General features: G+C 41.3%; 1 protein-coding gene across 2 annotated transcripts in view; it reads right to left on the bottom strand.

The window, feature by feature from the left end:
• Window positions 1–5,354: 5,354 nt before the first annotated feature.
• Window positions 5,355–17,823, bottom strand: part of LOC122527801 — a 53,549-nt gene continuing 41,080 nt past the window's right edge. For both annotated transcript variants that reach the window (XM_043652311.1, XM_043652312.1), the window contains exon 4: window positions 5,355–6,202. In XM_043652311.1, coding sequence (XP_043508246.1) covers window positions 5,907–6,202 — 296 coding nt within the window. In that variant the 3' untranslated portion in view covers window positions 5,355–5,906. The remainder of the gene's footprint in view (window positions 6,203–17,823) is intronic.

Below are 17,823 nucleotides of genomic sequence, written 5' to 3'. Positions count from 1 at the left end.
GAAAAAGAAAAAGGAAAAACGGAAGAAGAGAAGATAAGTGGACGAGCTCGCAAGGGGGGGGGGGGGTAGTTTCGTTTCATCGAACGTCAGGCAAAAAGAAACTGCTGCTACCTGCCTATGTTGTTTCCGGTTGCTGATTGCAAATGTCAAAAGGCAGGAAAAAGTGTGAGGGCAAAAGGGGTGAGAGAAAGAGAGAGAAAGAGAGAGTCTGGCTTGGTGGACCACCCGACGGTGGCAACCGTTGATGGTAATTGGACGTTTCATTACCAATGCGGATGCGGAATCGAGCGAGAGGGAGGGAGGATTTTGCCTAAGTGAGAGCAGCTGTCGAGAGCGGGACAGAAACAGGGTGGAAGTGTGGGAAATGCGCGCGGGGTGAGCTGAAAGGGGAAACAGGGTGAAAGCGTTTCGAAGTTGCCGATAACGTTACGGATATGAAGTTCTGTCAGACGCGGTCTTCGGGAAGGTGAGGGTTATCGACGGGACGCGTGTCAGCGGATTACGGAGAGGAGAAAAAGAAGGAAAAATGAAAAAGAAAAAAAATGGAGGAACGAAACATTGAAAGGACACGCACGAAGCACGTGACTAGTAATTAATACCAATGCTCTACTTTTCATGGAAAGGATAGAGTGTGGTCTGGATCGCGCGTTGCACGAACCGATAATTGCGGATGTTTGCATCGTGCTTCTAAGCAGAAATTCGAAATTCGCGTCTGTAAATGAGAACGGGCACTCTAGATCTCGGCTTCAAGGTGATTAAACGAAAAAAAGAGGAAGAGAGAGTGAAAGAGAAAAGGAGAGAAGAGGCGAAAGTATAGCGAAAAAAACTTTCGACGATGATTTTAAATTACAGTGGTCTCGCGCTACAATGGGTCCCGCTTGCCGCGAAAACGGTCGAAAAACGTCGAGAGGCCCTCGGCGGTGGATATCCACACATACACACATACACACACATACACGTTGGCACTGTTAATCTTCCGTCGCCTGGAAGTGAGTCGGAAAACAATGGAAATCCAGCCTCTTTTCATCCGGTTCCGTAGGCCGTGTTCGAATTGAAATTTCGCTGCGAAGAAACCCAATTGTCGACCGGGGAACTTCCGTCATCCACGCGACAGTTTCCAACCATTTCTGAAGAGCGTTCGTTCTCTCTCCTTATCTCCGCGGGAGAACGTTTCGCTGCTGATTTAGAGGCTCCGCCGGAAGCTTTCAATCGTTCAATGGATACCAGGCAGCCCGCAATCTGCGATTGCAAACTTATTACTCGATCGAGAGGTGACCTTTCTCTTCGCCCAGGCGGCCGTTTCGTTATTTTATCGGCGATTTCGAAGTTGGATGAGAGTTCCCGATGAGACGTCCAACTTCTCTGATCTTCTTCTCCTCTTGGATTCCTGGCCCTCGATTCTCGATCAGAAATTAAAATCCCTTATCAGCTCGCAACGAACCGGAGGGGTAGAGGGATGAATCTTTGTGAAGTACGAGCTTAAGCGAAAGTGGGTCGAGAGTGGAATAATCCCGAGTATGATCGATGCGCCAAGGGTAAACGTAGTCCCCTTAAATAAACTGTACAACTGGCCTGCTCTCTGCGGCTCTCTGCTACGACCATGTCACACGCCCTATGACCAAGTACTATCAAGTCCCACTATTTCCCAAAATTCCTCGGCAAAATGTCATAGAGATTTGTGTAAGAGTGTAATCCAAAAAATAAAAAGACAGTCAACATTTAACCTTCAAAAATTTGTGTCTTCAATCCGTTGGATCTAGAGCGAAGCCTAATTAGTCACCATACTTTGTAAATTTTGATTGACCCGACTTGTCAGTCGTTAAAGGATCATTAGAGAGGTCTCTACGCGAACCTCCGAGCTCGACAATTCTTTCTGATCAGTCGATAGTTAATTACTTTTGTAATTCAGAGATTTACAGTGTCTGGCAATCCTACTAAACTAGTTCTTTGAATTGTCGCAGATTTATTTTTCTGGAACTCGACGAGACTGCTAATCGTGACGTTGGGGAAGAAGCAATTTCAAAGAGTACAAATAAAAAGGCGCGCAGTGTTCTTTAACCGCACGACAGAAAGATAGGGATGGAGAGAGACACGGTATTTTCTTCCCCAGCGAGAAGAAAGAAACGACAAAGAGCGCGTTGCCAATTGAACGCGCCCGTGTAACAGCCTATTGTTGTTGCCAATAGGAATCCGCCTCTCTGAATCGCTGCATTACAATGCAACGCGATGCTGCATGAAACAACGTAGCGGGTGTTATCGTGCATCTTCAGACGGTGGAAAATCCACGCGTCCAGACAAAAGCCTTTTCCCCTCCAGGTCCCTCTGCCGGTTCCAATCGGAACATGTACTTTCGCCAAAATTATTTCCAGTTACAATGGCCGCTCGACTCGAACGAACCTATGTACGTGTACGCCGTAAATTCCAAAATTTGGTATTGTTTTGATCGCGAGGCTGTGACCGTGGCGCGTGTAAACGTTGATATATATCGATGATATACAAACCGATAATTCGGTCGTATCGGGAGCTGGAAGCTCTCGCGCGCGTCTCTTTAGGTCAACACGTAGCTATTTCCGCGCTGGCAAGGTCGCAAAAGTATCCTCGCCGGCTGTAACGTTGGAAAATCTGTCAGTAGATGCAGTGGCGAGGGACACGCTGTTAATCTTCCGCTGTTAGGAAGTGGGTCGGAAAACAATAGGAATCTGTTCTAGCCATCTACCTTGGCGCATCGTTCTTACTATTTTTCTGTCCTCGCGGCACTTCTCGAGTCGACTGCCTCTCCTTCACTTTAACCACCCTTTCTCTCCGCTATCCTTGCTCCTTCAGCTACTCCCCACCTTTTCTGTCCCGTCGGTATCATGTTCCACGCTGCTCCTCGAGCAACCGTATAATACCAAAAAGCATCCGTTTCTTTGCCTTTGCAAAGGATGTACTCGAACAAACGATCGATTTCGTTTCGTTTCGTTTCGTTTCGTTTCGTTTCGTTACGTGTGCAAATTAATTCCTCGTCCTTTTAAACAGAATTCATTTGTGGGAATTACGTGCAAGTATGGCACAAAGGAAACTGTCGCAATTATATTATATATTAAATAGATACTAGTTAATTCGAGAAGTCCAAGAGTGGAATTATTAATTTATATACGCCCTCGGGAATCTTGTATTCTCCGCGCTTTTCACCCGTTTGTCGTTCAAATTCAATTCAACGGCCCGAATGTTTAACTTTCCTTCTTTGCGACGAACGTTCGTTCCGTAGAAACGGAAACGACCGAGAAACACGCGCGCGAATATAAAATCGGCAGTAGCAACGGCCTTGAGGCAGAAAGTCATCAATCGGCCCGAGCACAATTTGTCGAACTCAGCTTCGTCCAGCCGTAAGCACGTACATACGGAAGTATGTACACGCAAGTTGAAACGCAACGCGTCGAGTGTGGCTTGTATTCCACTTTAATGGAGGCATGGCGGTTAGTCTGACGATCGAAATTGTCCTGGTTTCTCATCCTAGTGCCGGCAGAGAGTGTTCTACTAATATTTAACGAGCGGACGAGGCTCAGTGGCGCGTGTGACGATACCGTGCGACTTTGTTTCTGTTTCTGTGCCTCGAGCTTTGATAATTGTCCTTGTGCTTAAACATTCCTTTGGATATTCCTCCAGCGCTTCTCTAATTACGTTACCAACGAACGAACACTCTAATTTTTCCCGTTCCACCTGTATCTCATGTTCATAGAAATATTGCCGCTGTAGGCCGCGTGTTATGTACAGGGTGGAGAGAAAAGTTGAACATCAAGGTCAATTTTTTTTTTTTCAATTTTGCATTGTTTCTACGCATCACGAAGGTAAAAGGAACGTTCTCTTTGAAAATGGCAAGAAAGTTTCTTAATCATTTAATATCGCGGATGTGCGCGTGCTAACAGCGACTTTATAGTTCTGGATTGGGTTTCACTGACATTTGATTTATCATAATTGCAGCATCAGCGTAACTATTAACATTATTCAAAATACCGATTACATCTACGTCAAACGGATATAATTCAGTCAATCATTAAGTCGCTGTTAGAACGTTTGCAGTGTTAAATGATCAAGAATCTTTTTTGCCATTTTTCAAGAGAAATATTAGGTTAGCAGCCTTGGAAATTTTTATCTTCGTGATGAATAGAATACAATGAAAAAAAAAATCAAGATCAAGGTCAAATTTGTGGCAGATCCTTTACATGTACTTCTCTTTTCACCCTGTACAGTCAGAGGATGAAATTTGTATTCTCTGCGATAACGTGTACAGATTATGGTATGTAACAAGTCCAGAATGTTATTTTAGGTAAAAAGTTACTCAGACTCACGGTTCGATTGTTCATTTGAAATTGTGTGAAATTCCATTTAATCTCAGATATTTATTTCTCTTTCTTCGAAACGCAGAACTTGCTGGTGGCAACAACATCGCGCGTCGGGATTTTTAAAAATATCCAAAATTAAATTTACTTGCAATTAGTCACTTGTTCACTAATTAGAGCATTTTGCTGGATCAGGATTAACACTGACACGTTGCCACCCGTTGATTATTTTGTATTAAATCAAGAGCGTATTTACATGGGGATCGTACACGTGAATAGTTGAAAATTAGCATTATAAATGACTCTGTCGATATTCAATGGACGCTGCCAGTGGGGATACGTATTTGTAAATGTCACGTAAATCGAGCAAAAATTAAGTAGTTTAAATACGTTTGATTGCCGCAGCTACTATCGCCACGTTTCCCACATTTCGAGAACGAAGGCAAAGATCGCGCGTGTAACGTTTTTCACTCGGAATAACATTCTGAACGCGCTGACAAAATCACGAGATACCCGATATACGCGTAACAAACAAGTGCTCGAGCTCGTTAACATTAATCCCTCTGTAGTATTTAACGTACAAAGAGTCGCTTTTTCGCGCTGCGTTCGCGTTTCCATTTTGCAAACGCGTTTTGATTAGGAATCGCTTTCTATCGCGATCCATCGCTGAAAATCGGAAGCACGTGCGAGCAAACATTTGGAACGAACCTCTCAAGGCTCGCCTCGGTGAAAAGCGAATTTTTTCAGGCCTGAGCGATCACCGATTTTTCGCCGTTCTTTCAGACAAATGCCTCCGTTATTATCAATTTCACCGGCGTTTCTCTCACAGTTGATTAAATTTTTGGCTTAACCGCGCGCAGCGCTGAGATCTGCGGTGCGGATCAATCGATCGGGATTAAAACGTTATTGAATCCGTTTATCGTTTTACAGTGTGCGCAGATATTGCGTTGTTCGTTATCTGGCGTCGGCCAGATGCGCGTGGATCGGTGGTACCTACACGAGTTACGATGATTTTTTTTTTCTTTCTCTCTCTTTATTCGATTTCACGAGCGCCACACGTCGCTTTCCATTTTTCACAATGCGGAAAGCGATCGTTTCCCATCGTTATCGATGTTTCCCATCGACACAATACTCGTCGCGCGTCGAAATTTCCATTTGTTTCTCTCGTCCGACTGCGTTCGAATTGCACGCGCGTTCGCGTCGGACACGCTCCGATTCGAAGATGAGACGGACAGCCAGCTTGAGAAACGACTGGATTCGTTAATCTCGGTCGTTCGAGGGGAAACCAAGGATAAATCGTATTTCACAACGATCGCTCAAGCAAATATATCTGCCGGTGTCCCTTTATTCTTGGTTTTAAATGAGAAACGACGACGACGGTAAGCTTCATGCTTGTTTCCTTTGTACTCGGTACGAAATACGGCGGCTTTTGTTTCGCGAATTTACAGCCACTGATCAACGAGAAAGACTGTCCGTCCGTGGTTGTTGCGCGCGGCAATAGCGTTACAATAGCAACATTTGCCAGAAGCTTCCGCGACAAAAAGAGGGAAGGGGAAACGAAATGACACCATTCGCCATACGTGATCATAAACGTGATCTCTCGCGGTACACGTGTATAAATACGTACGGCCATGCATGGTGGTGATGATGTGCGCATAATTCTCGTAATATCCGGTGGATGTGCAAGTGGATACGACAAAGAAAAAGGAGAAAAGCGACGTAGCATGGCGACGGTTTCGATCGATCGGACAACGCTCGTGTCATGATTCTTTCTGTATTACGTGGTGATTCGTCAAACACTGACTGCTTACCCTTCGTGAGAGAGTGGCGATTGTGTGCAGAACTGGACCTTTGGTTAGTTTCCTCAGAAGCGGCTCCAGCTGTAACAGAATGGTACTTTTCAGTTTACTCGGTACGTGTCGCTAATATCGTTAATTCGAATGTCAATGCAATTAAAGTCGCAACGACCAGTGTAGAAGCCTGATCTTAACGCCAGAACCGCCAAGGACCAAAGCATAGAGTTTTCGTCAGAGATATTAAAGTGAAAAAAGACAGAAAAACTGTAAAATACAATATAATGCACAAACTTTTATTTATGTGTTTTGTAAACCGTTTGATCTTACAAAAATTCATTTTGATATTTTTTTATTTCAGAAAAAATCATTTAAATCTCTAAAAATATACTATTTTACATGTCCTACATTGAAATTTCCTCGCCAAGCATGAGCCCCACTCTCCGACTGATGCAGTGGAGGGGATGGATAGCGCTAGCGATCAGGAAAGTAGGGGCAAGGGTCCGTGGGCCGCCAGTTAGCCCGCTCTTGCATATAATAAAATAAACATAATCTAATAAAAATTGTCAGAATTAGTCATTCTGACCACGTCGGTAGTGTTCTAGTGTTAAATATTATGAAAACTAATTACGCAATCTAATCCTCGTACCTTCCAATATTCTTTTGTGTCGTTTATGGTTACGAAACATTGTCACATGAACCGAGCGTCCACATTCAGTAGAAAAGTCGGATCAGCATAATTGTAGCAAACATTTTGTTCAATTAAATTAATACAACAACTGAATTATTATTTCTGATAAAACAAACATTTCATCATCTATTTTCAAACGACTTGTATCCTCGAGTCAGGACTCTCCTCTCATCTTTCATACCAAGCGACATGAAAGTGCAACGAACGAACAACAACAGACTTCGCGGTTTCCACGAAATGTGTGGTCTTTGGCCGTTACTTTTTAAGATAAAGGAACAAGCTGTCCCAGTTTCAGCGTGAGAGAAGTTGGTCGAAAAGTTTCCTCAGAAACTGTCCAGCCATTACACACGTTCCCCGTTGACATTCGCGTCTCCTTTTCACCCCGTGTCGGGTCGTGTGTCTCGAAATATCGCCAAGTGCCGTGCACGCGTCGTCCATTTGCGGCTAACTATTCATCAAAGTTGCCGGAGGAACAGAGGAACGAGACGGGACGGGACGGACGTGGAGAATGGCTCTCTTTATGCCAACGCATCCATTGACTATGCATGTATAAAGCTAACTATCGCGATGCACGCGTCTTTCGCCAACGTTGCTAACAAGCTTATTAACTGCGACTTCGTCGACCTCCCCCTCCCCCCCCCCCTCCCCTTTCTTCTTTCTTCTCGTCGAGTTGCTAATAAACACCTCCAACTGAGAAATTCCACTTTCCGGCGATACCAATTCCTCGTACCAATTATCTTCCGGCCGTGCGAAATTAACCATGTAAAATATCGTAAAATAACGTTTTTACGCAACTTTGCGCGTTGGCTTCGTTTCTTTATTACATTATACCGGTGCACGGCGAGCTGATGGAACGGTTACCCAACGGCGTAACAGTTTTCACTCGCCACTTTCTCCGCCTGCGTTCTTCCATCGTGTACACGGTTACTTCGTCGATCATTTCGAAGAACACCAGCTACGTTAATTTTTCTTTCGTGTTATTAAGTATCTATCATTGAAGATTACAATTACGAGAGATTGTTTTCTTTTTTTTTAATGTGATTTTAAACATAAAAACATACGTATTTCATTGGTCAAAGTACAAGGAAATACATTTACAAGTTGAAGTTGAGACTCAAGAAACGCACAGGACTTCGAGTATTTCGTGTCTTGCAGCCAGGTTCAAAAACTTCGTTTTTAACATTCAGTACTTATCGTGTATACATATTTCATAATACAATGTATTAATATATTTAACAGAATATTATTGCACAAAGTATGTTTCATATTTATTGTAAATACTGTGCTTATTATATACAATTTATAACTCATATTTATTGCACTATTTTTATCTTAAGATTTCTGAGCGGAGGTACATGTAGCATTACATCTTGTGTATTACACATTTGAAATCTGCATAAATATTATTTTTGAGTCTCTATTTGTCGGACAAAAGGTTTCGAACTATTTTTCCCACTGTAAACTTCTCTTTAATCTCTTGCGCTGGAATGACGTGCCACGCACGTCGAGAAATTTTCGTCCCAATATTTTGCAATATTTTCTCAGTTTTAAGTATGTTTAAATGTTACCCAAGCAAAACGAATGATAAGTTTATTACTTCTTAATAATTTCTATCCAGTGACATCATACCAACGAGTTCGAAAGGAAAAGAAAGCGACGAATTTTTGTACCGGTCACTCGTTATGGTCCGCGAACTAGTTGCCGGCGCAAGGGGTTAAAAAAATAACAACCACCACTAAAGACTCGGGAGAAATCAGTCCAGAAACTCGCTGGTTTCGCGACTGGTGGTTACGTACAATAATTTCGTGAGATAGGTTATGTTTCGCGGGTCATTTCGCTGGCAATCGATTTCCGGTACCACACTCTGTATAACACTGACGAAAACATGAACACTGGTTCGCTGACTCGTTCAATATTTTGTACACCGTCCACAATACCACATTGTGTGTTGTACGTGCATACAGCGAAATCAAGAGATGGTCATTTGATCGAGTTACAATGGACACGATCATAATTCGATCGATCTCGATCGCTCGTGAAACGAGGCGTGGGCACCGCTGCACATGCAAACAACATTATACTTCGCCAAGGATCTCGCCCCGAGAAATTAATTATGCGATTTTGTGCCACGATCGCGCGAGTTAATAGCCCGCTGCGGCAGTCGTTAATATTTAAATATTAATTGCGGCGTCGGTGAAATCGCCCTATCTGTAAAACTCTCTCGTAACACGTGTGAGCCTGGTGTGTGCTAGGCCATTAAAGTTTCGTTACCAAAATGAACGCCAACCAGCACGAAGCACAGAGAAACAGTACGAAACCGAGCCATGTTGCTCGAAGGCAACCCTTTAGGCAAAGTGCACAGCAGGTGGAGACGATAGTACGTAAACGTAGTTGCAAGTTAAAATTTTGAAAGAAGGATACTTACCTGGGATGCAACCTAGTGTTGCTTCTACGATAAGATGAAACTCTAGAAGCTAGGATGATAAAAGAATGGTGGAAGTAGAAGTCATTATTGTAAAATTAAATTCGAACGAACCAGGCCGGTTAACTGTGTAACACTGGTCAATCAGATTTTTGACTTACGATAAAATTATCCTTGTCATAAAGTGGTATTTAGTATATAACAGTTGTAACATTCAACGCGTTTTAATTATAATTGCTTTAATTTCAATTAATTATAAAACAGATATCTGCTTTACCGAATTCTGTATACCGATATCTGCTTTTCGATTCCCATTTTTTAAGCACGTTGGAGTCACTACTGTAGTTCTGGAAGCTCCGACCGGTATTCGACAGACTGAGTACCTAGTCGGGCAAGGACGGATCCCATATAGTTTAACGTCCCTTCGTAATCTGGTTCAATGGTTCTGAAGATCCCTCCTGCTCTGTTAGGGATAGCGTTTGATTACTGGATCCTATACTCGAACTTGTACCTTGAACTGGTACAACAAAGCTGACTCGGGCGCGTCCAGATTTTTATTCCATATTTTGTACAACGAATTGAATTTCCCTTGTTGTAAGACGCGAAACTACGAACAAAAGTGTCGGTAGCATTATTCCTTCATTTCTGGTTATAATTTAGATTGTCTTTGGTACGAAATATCGATGAAACTGTTGGCCTAGATTAGTTTCAGAAATTGTGAATTTAATTCTTTTTAACAATGTTAAAACTCGAAGTATGCTTAAGTAACTTTGAAGTTCCACAGAAGTATGAACATTCTACGTTCAGGAATATTCCGCGTCAATTCTAATCGAAAAGAATTATTCTTCATTCTCGACTTTATCAACTTTGTAGCAGTTTGGATTTCTACACTGAAATCCTGTATATTCAGAATACATTACGTGAAATCTCGCAAGATGAGAGATCTATCTTGTAGCTCGTCTATCTTGTACATCACCGATCGATCATGTCTATTCCACTAGGCTACGAGTGTTGTTTCAAACTGTTATTAGTCGAGAGATTTAACAAGTTTTCGTTATTCGTTTACAGTTAATAAAGAAACAGGAAAAGAGTAAATCTTTAATTCACCAAAAATTAATCCTTTGCCCTCGACAAAGTCGGGGTTTTTTTGTCATCTACCAGCAACTTATTTAGGAAGCATCACTTCGTAAATCAAATGATGTAACATTGGAAATAATCACTCAAATGGTATTTAACACGAAATTTGATTATATCTTTGTAATATGTCATGTCGTTTAAATTCAAAGCATTGCGGGTTTGCCAAAACAAGTATAATATACAAGAGTTAGTGATATATAATTTCAGTCTTTGAAAAACTAATATCCTCCATTATCTTTTAAACTTTCGTAAGAAGCAACGAAAAGTCTAGTTTATGTGAATTATTGAGGACTGCCTTCAGAAATTTCTTCTGAAATTCTTTTGTTCTTCTCACGTCGTTATTATAGTTTTCGTTCTAGGCGTCTGTTCAGATATTATATTGTATCACACAACAACAAATATATACGTCCGTTATAGTTATCGGCAAATTATAAAAAGTCTGAGCTGTTGACTAGATTTAAGTAAAATGTCCCCTCAGAAGGGACAGTCGAGTGCAAAGAGTTAATTGTTTCGAAAGTCTTTGATTTTACGTTACGTCTCCTTCTCCACGTGCAATGTATGTATATGTAAACTTTGCACAGTCAAAGACGAAGACGAACTTCGACATTTTCAACCCTTGGCCTGTTCTCCTCCGCCATTATCCGAAGGCGTTCGCCAATCGCGCACAAGTCGTCCGCGTCGTGAACCGTGAAGAAGATTGATCATTTTGTCGAGTAATAGATCGATTCGCCGGAAATTGGCGACGGGCTTACAGCGAGGAATATTATCTCAAGGTGTAGTACGCGAAGAAATTCGTATCTGAAAGTTTCCCCGGGACAAATTAATAATTAAATTAATACCATTTTCATTTCGCGTTTCACGTGGCGTTCGTCACATTGCTGTGAAAACCCTTTGATGATGCCAAATTTTTTGTTTCTCGACGATTGTGTTAATTCGAATAACGTCGAATAAACTGCAAGAATTTTCAACAGGCGTTGAAAGGCCTGTAGATGCAAGAGATACAACAAATAATAAAATGGAATTTCGATTCTCTCGTTTCGAGCGGCATTTTCTTGGAGAACGTCGTGAACGAGCGAGATCGCAAATCAAGCATTCTAAATTACGCGCGAGAGAGGTAACTTTGTTACCGGTGGCGCTTAATACGTCGTCGAGGCGAACAAACAGATTGCAGCCAAGTTCCTCGGAACTTGAGCGTACTCGTTTGACTGTTGCAACCATGGATTTCCTACTGGAAGCTATCAGAAATATTTGCTGGCACGGCTGCGGAGGAATTAACGTTTCGTGGCCGTTACGACAGCGTAAATGATTCTCCGGCGTAAATTAGAACTCCGCGATAATGACTCGAGATTCTAGACGCCACGTTAAATGTTATCAGATCGATGTACATACACGATGCTACGAGGAACTCTCCGGTTTCTCTGACGTTTAAAAATTCACACCGTTCTTTCTCCTTTGCAGTGAAAATTTTGCCTCCATTTCGATCATGATCTTGTCAATCAACAGAAAAATCATTGCCACATTAGAAGCAATTTTTATTACAACGTATGACTCAGTATAGTACATTTTTCATATACAGCACTGAGTTTGGAAGAGTTTACAATTACTATAGTGTTCTATATTAAATTGAAAGAACTTGGAGAGACTGTCAACTTCGAATTCTATTTAATTGGAAAACTTTTCAAGAAAGTATACCTTGAGTAAGTAAATAAAATTATACACAAATAACAAGTAAAGAAAAATATACAGGGTGATTCATGTAACTTGCACACCTCAAATGACCTTTAAATTCTGCGTCTAATGGGAAATTGTTTAATACAAAAGTTGTATGACTTTAAGACAGGCAAAATATGGCGTATCATTTAAAAGTTATTTCAGTTGTGCAAGTTGAACCATCCTGTAACGAACCATTATGTAACGAGTCGAAGAAAATTACCATCGATGCTTGTAATATTAATCTCGCAATAACGAGGCAAGTCTCGCAAGGAGATGGTTAAAAAAAAAATTTTCGTTGCAAAGTTGAATGTAAATCTCTCTCTGTTCTCTGGCAGAGAGTGGCTGGATAAACGAGAGTCTATCGAATCTCTGTGTGACGTTAAATTACCGTAGAGACTACGCACAGACTACGTTAAAGGAAAAGTGGTTTTATCAAGCTCAGTTGGCTCTCTCTGGTCAAGTTTCTCGCCTAAGTGAATGTCACCCCTTCGCGTGTCCTTCGAGAAATCGTTCTTTAAGCCAGTATCCCATCCAGCAGGGGATCCGAGCTATTAAAACGTCGCTATCGTCGGTTGTCACGACACGATAATGAAAACTGAACAGCTCGTAATTCCGACGAACGCTCGGCGGTAATTTCAATGGATGGACCGAGAAGAGATTATTACTCGCGCGAGTAGAGCGAGCGAGCTTCCATTACTCGTCGTCGCGGGTGAACTCGCGCGTACAGTCGCCTTCAAAAAGTAAAAAATCCTCGTCGACAGCCGAAACGGACGGCGGGAAGAAATTGTTTGGTGTCGCGTTTCTGTTCTGCCGGTTATTTGCAATGGATAATACAGTAGTCCCCAGTTAAGTATCCGAACTTTTCCCCAGTTAAGCGTTAGTCGCTATCCCCACTAGTTCTTGGAATTGGGACCATTCCCCCACTCTATCTTACCATAGGGCCCCGTGAAACATGACACTTGAACAACACGAAACAATTGACGCTCATCCCCTCTTTTACTTTGATGCCAATTCGCAGAATACACTCGCTTAAGCGTCCACTTTCGGTCCCAAACTGCGGACGCTTAAATGGTGAGTACTGTACCATGGGCGAGATAGATAACAACGTGATAGTACAGAGGTCAGCTTCTCAACACGTTGATCATCGAGCGCAAATCGAGTAGATCTCTCACGATGCCATGAATTCAGATTTACTGCAGTCTAGATTTTAACTTCCTTGGTGTCCGGTTGTTTTTACGTTTTCTTTTGTTTCATTCTTCTGTTTTCACGCTTTTGTCCCTTTATTCCATTTATTCAGTCTGTGACGCGAACGTGCTAACTTGTCAAACTAGAAGTTTTTACACGGTTTCTTTTTCTGCGTCCCTCAAGTACAGACCAAAGTTTAGAATTTGGAGAATTTACAAGGCCCCCTAAATCTCAGTTCTGTTTAAAATGTTTCCTAAGATGTACACGGAATATTATGTAACTTTAGTAAATAAAGTAGTTAGGATTTCTTCAAAATAATTTAACAATTTACTATGTTATTAGTTTTACATTGTTGTTTGACAATTTATCTAAAATTAAACGCCGTTATACTTTCTTTCTCTAAAAATTTAAAATTAAGATCGTCACTCACATGTGGATCTGTCCACCCCAGATATGGGCGACATGGCGATCAACGTGTTGAACGACCGTTCACGTCCAATTCGCGTTTGTTCAATTTGGATGTTGGCTATCGGCCGTTTCAACGAGATTTTAACTAATGACGGAACGAACATTGAAACAACGATGTCGGTGGAAATAGTTTCCGACGCGTTTCGAAATAACGTGACAGGAATGGAACAACACTGCACAGGAATGGAAAAAGAAATTTCACGGCTGTTGAACGGCTGACTGACGATAAAGGCGTCGGCTTTGTAGTCGAATAAAGGATCGTGTCACTTGAAAATACACGTACGATCGGTACATGGAATGAAAATACGCGCAATCGAGTCGAATCCACCGAGGAGACTGAAATCACTATTATGCGTGAACGTAAAGGAAGCAACGCGCCGTTAGTGGTGCAGATTGATATATAGTTCATTGATAGAGCCTGGCAACACTGAATAATCTGATTACGCGGAATCAGAACATTAATCAGGATTGCTAATATTATTTGATAATTTTTTGATAGCGAGATAATCAGAATTAATCAAAATCATTGATCGTAAAATGATTACACTTTTAATTATGATCGTATCAGCAGTTTACTTCTAATCGAGTATATTTCTGTATATTTCGCGAAAGTTACCTATTTATTGTTTGCATTATTTTACAACGTGCACAATCCTACAATTTTATCAGAATGCGTTGAAAACAATTTTCATTTGGAGGTTTCTTCTTCTTGTAGTTTTTAAGCCGTTGTTGGCACAATCTTTCACGCGACTCGTCGAAGATGGACTTTGACGATAAACTTGCCGAATGGTCGAAATTTTGAGACTTTCCATTACGATACGCACTCATTCTTGTGATGCGTTAGGTAGTAACGTCGTTCTTTGATACTGTACCAAATTTTATTCTATTTCAATTATTATGCCGTAGCCAAGGGGTTAAAAAAGCAGACAATCTGCAACGAAGAAAGAACAGGATTTCAATATTCGAACGTAGGGAAAAATCTACGAGAGCCGGAAGGGAATATCGTTGAAGAGCAGTGATCCGTGGAAGAGGGAAGCGAGTGTATCACAGGGACAATAAACGTCGGTTAGAGGTGATCGTTGGTGATCCTGGCGGAGCAGCAAGTCCGTAACTTCTCGCGATACGGCGATGGCTCGCGCTCCATAAATTCCCTTGTCGCGGGCAAAAAGGATCTCTCACGGCGCGGCCGAGGCGAATTTGCGCGACTCGAATTTACAAAGCCGTAGCCACCAGGAACGAACTATCGAATGTCGCAACGTGTTCCGCAGCGGTGGCCTGTGGTTGTTAATGCAAGCGTCGCATGCACGCTATCACGCCCCGCTGAGAAAATTTATCGGGGCCAACGAATGCAATCGTCGCGTCTCCCCTTCGTGCGCTGTCCCTTCGCTTCCCTGAACGTTGAACGTTGAACGTCGAACCTCGCGTGCCTTTCCAGTCAATTGCAATTATTTGTCCGGGAAGACGGGATCCACACAAGGCAGGAAAAACCACCGGCTGTTGCAGTGCAAGTCGAACGTGTCGACTCGAGAGATTCTAATGGTCGCAATTAGGCTGGTATTAGGACGCTAGGTATTTTTGACGCGAAGGTACATTTGTAGTGGCTCTCTCTCTCTCTCTCTCTCTCTCTCTCGCCAGAATGGATATTTTCATCTTGAAGCGTGTAGAATAAAAGGGGAATTAAATACCGCAAAAGAATATCATATAATATATATTCAAATAAAATTATATTTTATTTATAAATTATAAAATTATATATTATATATTATGAATTATAAAATTATATATTATAAATTATAAAATTATATTTTATAGATATATTTTTATATATGTTTTTTTTCAAACAAAATAATATTTTTGAAATAACGTGACATTGGCGTAGATTTCAAAATGAAAAATGACATTTTGACTATCTCCGAAAATGAAAAAAAAAAACTGTGCAAGCTTATAAAATTATTTCACGTGAATGATGAAAAAGTTTCAAAAATTACGGCAGTTTAAAGTTTTAAAATTGTGTCCGAACAATTTTTCGTCGAAGAAGATAAGAACGCGGGACCGCGAAGTTACCTGAAAGATGGCGAAAGGCAGTCAAACGAAAATGGTCAATGTATCTGACAAATCTTTCGTTTCTCATGAAAAATTCGCCTTTCATTCGCACACGAGAAAACACAGTTACTCTTTGGTCAACCTAATGCAACAAAGTAAATGTCCGAGTATGGCTTTCAAAATACTGTTAATCTCCTAACCTCAAAATACTGTTAATCTCCTAACCTCAAACATCTCTCCTAACCTCAAACCCGCCAAAAAAGAATCGTCAAACGATGCGCCCACGCACAGACCGCTATCCGTAGTTGATGTACACCGAGGCGAGATACGAGGCCGGGATATGAAGCTAATAACAGGGACAGTGGCGCGGATATGAACACGTTTCAACGACTAGTTAATTCTTCGTCGTTTCATTTCCGGGCCGAAACGGGGGAGCTTCATTTGCGCGTCGTTACAGAGTCTCGTGATTATCCCCGACGCCTGCTCGACCGCGCTTCGTCCGCGACCTATCCCTCGAATACGTTTCAGGGACGGCCGAGCAAATATCAACCATTTAACTAGTTGGCAAACACGGGCTAATACGTTTAGCAGGGTGTTAGCTAAACTTGCGGCCTTCGCGAACGCTGGCCAGAGAGTGCGCGCATCATTCTCAATGCCCCGAAGGGATTCGTCCCACTTGCGATCAACGATTAATTCCCAGTGAAGAAATGAGATTTAAGAAATACGTTTCATCTGCTAAATTTTCGTAACGAGCGCTTCTCCCCCTTCTGTTGAATATTTCGTAAAACGGAAATGTGTGTCTCAACTCTCTGTTAGTTTTAGAATTTTTTTTCTTTTCTTCACTTTTCAATTTTTTTTTCACTTCGACATTATAATGTTATATAGAACAAGATGCCACTTTGCGGCAAGAAATTAAATAAATCAATAAGATATCGATATATTGGTTAATTGTGATACGATAGAACGAGGAATGTTTTTCAAATAAGTTAAAACTATAACGAAGTATGTAGAAAGTGAACAATTTTGGGAATCTGTCAAGTACACGTGTACTTACCAAATTTTGAATCGAGAAATATTTGCTTCAGTTGAATTAACACAAATAACGAATTATCATTATTTCTATCATGTCATACACGATCGGAACCATCGTATTCTGAATAATTTTGCGAACACTGTTACAGTCTCTGTAAATGCACAAATGTGCACGATCTGTTAACAAACACTGAAAACTTTAGTTTGAAACACGAGTTTTAAACGAACAGCAAGCTGAATGACAGTTAAAATTGAGAAACATCGTATTCGAGGCTTTCATCGTCAACAAGTGTTCTTTGCATTCTTCTACGAATCGATAAACATATTCCCCGAGCAACAAAACTTGTTACTATCATCCTCGGACGATTCATTCGTCGAACAAGCACCGAGCAACAATTACATCGGCCACGGAAGAGAGCTTCTCTTCCCGCTCGAGGATATTCGACTTCATCGCAAAACAGATTGATTTCAATTAAAACGCGTGTCCCATATTTCGGAGGATGAAGAAGTATTGACAAGCCGCGGGAAAGTGGTAGATAACTCTATCGAGCTCTCGTAGACGACAATTCACTCCCCCTAACGTTTTCTTCTCGGCGCAAAGTTTCAAGATCGGCACGATCATTTTCAATTCATTTACCGACGAACCCTTGAAAGACAACGTTAACGACTTCTATAGATTTAAATTAATGATAATTAGACGAGTTTGACAATAATTTTTCTAGTTTTAAATGGTGAATATTAATGTTGATTTCGTTTGTACAGAATGGGTCATTTAAAGGGACTAAAATTTAGTCACCTAAGGAGAAGCTGAATATTTTCGACACGGCTAATTATAAAATGTTTTATACGAAAAATTTCGAGAGGACTATCAACTGATCAATGTTGCTCGACAGAAGACGTTTGAAGGTCCAATTAATTTTTTTCTGCAGCGAAATCGTATATTTTTTAATTTTAATACATTATTTGATTCAACTCGAGTCGTTCTCCGTAAAATGAAAATAATTCGAAGTGCTGCTC

This window comes from Frieseomelitta varia, unplaced genomic scaffold (genome assembly GCF_011392965.1).
Source record: "Frieseomelitta varia isolate USP_RPSP 00005682 unplaced genomic scaffold, Fvar_1.2 scaffold_231, whole genome shotgun sequence".
NCBI lineage: Eukaryota > Metazoa > Arthropoda > Insecta > Hymenoptera > Apidae > Frieseomelitta > Frieseomelitta varia.
The sequence above is the reverse complement of the archived record's forward strand: the minus strand, read 5'-3'. Positions and strand labels throughout refer to the sequence as shown.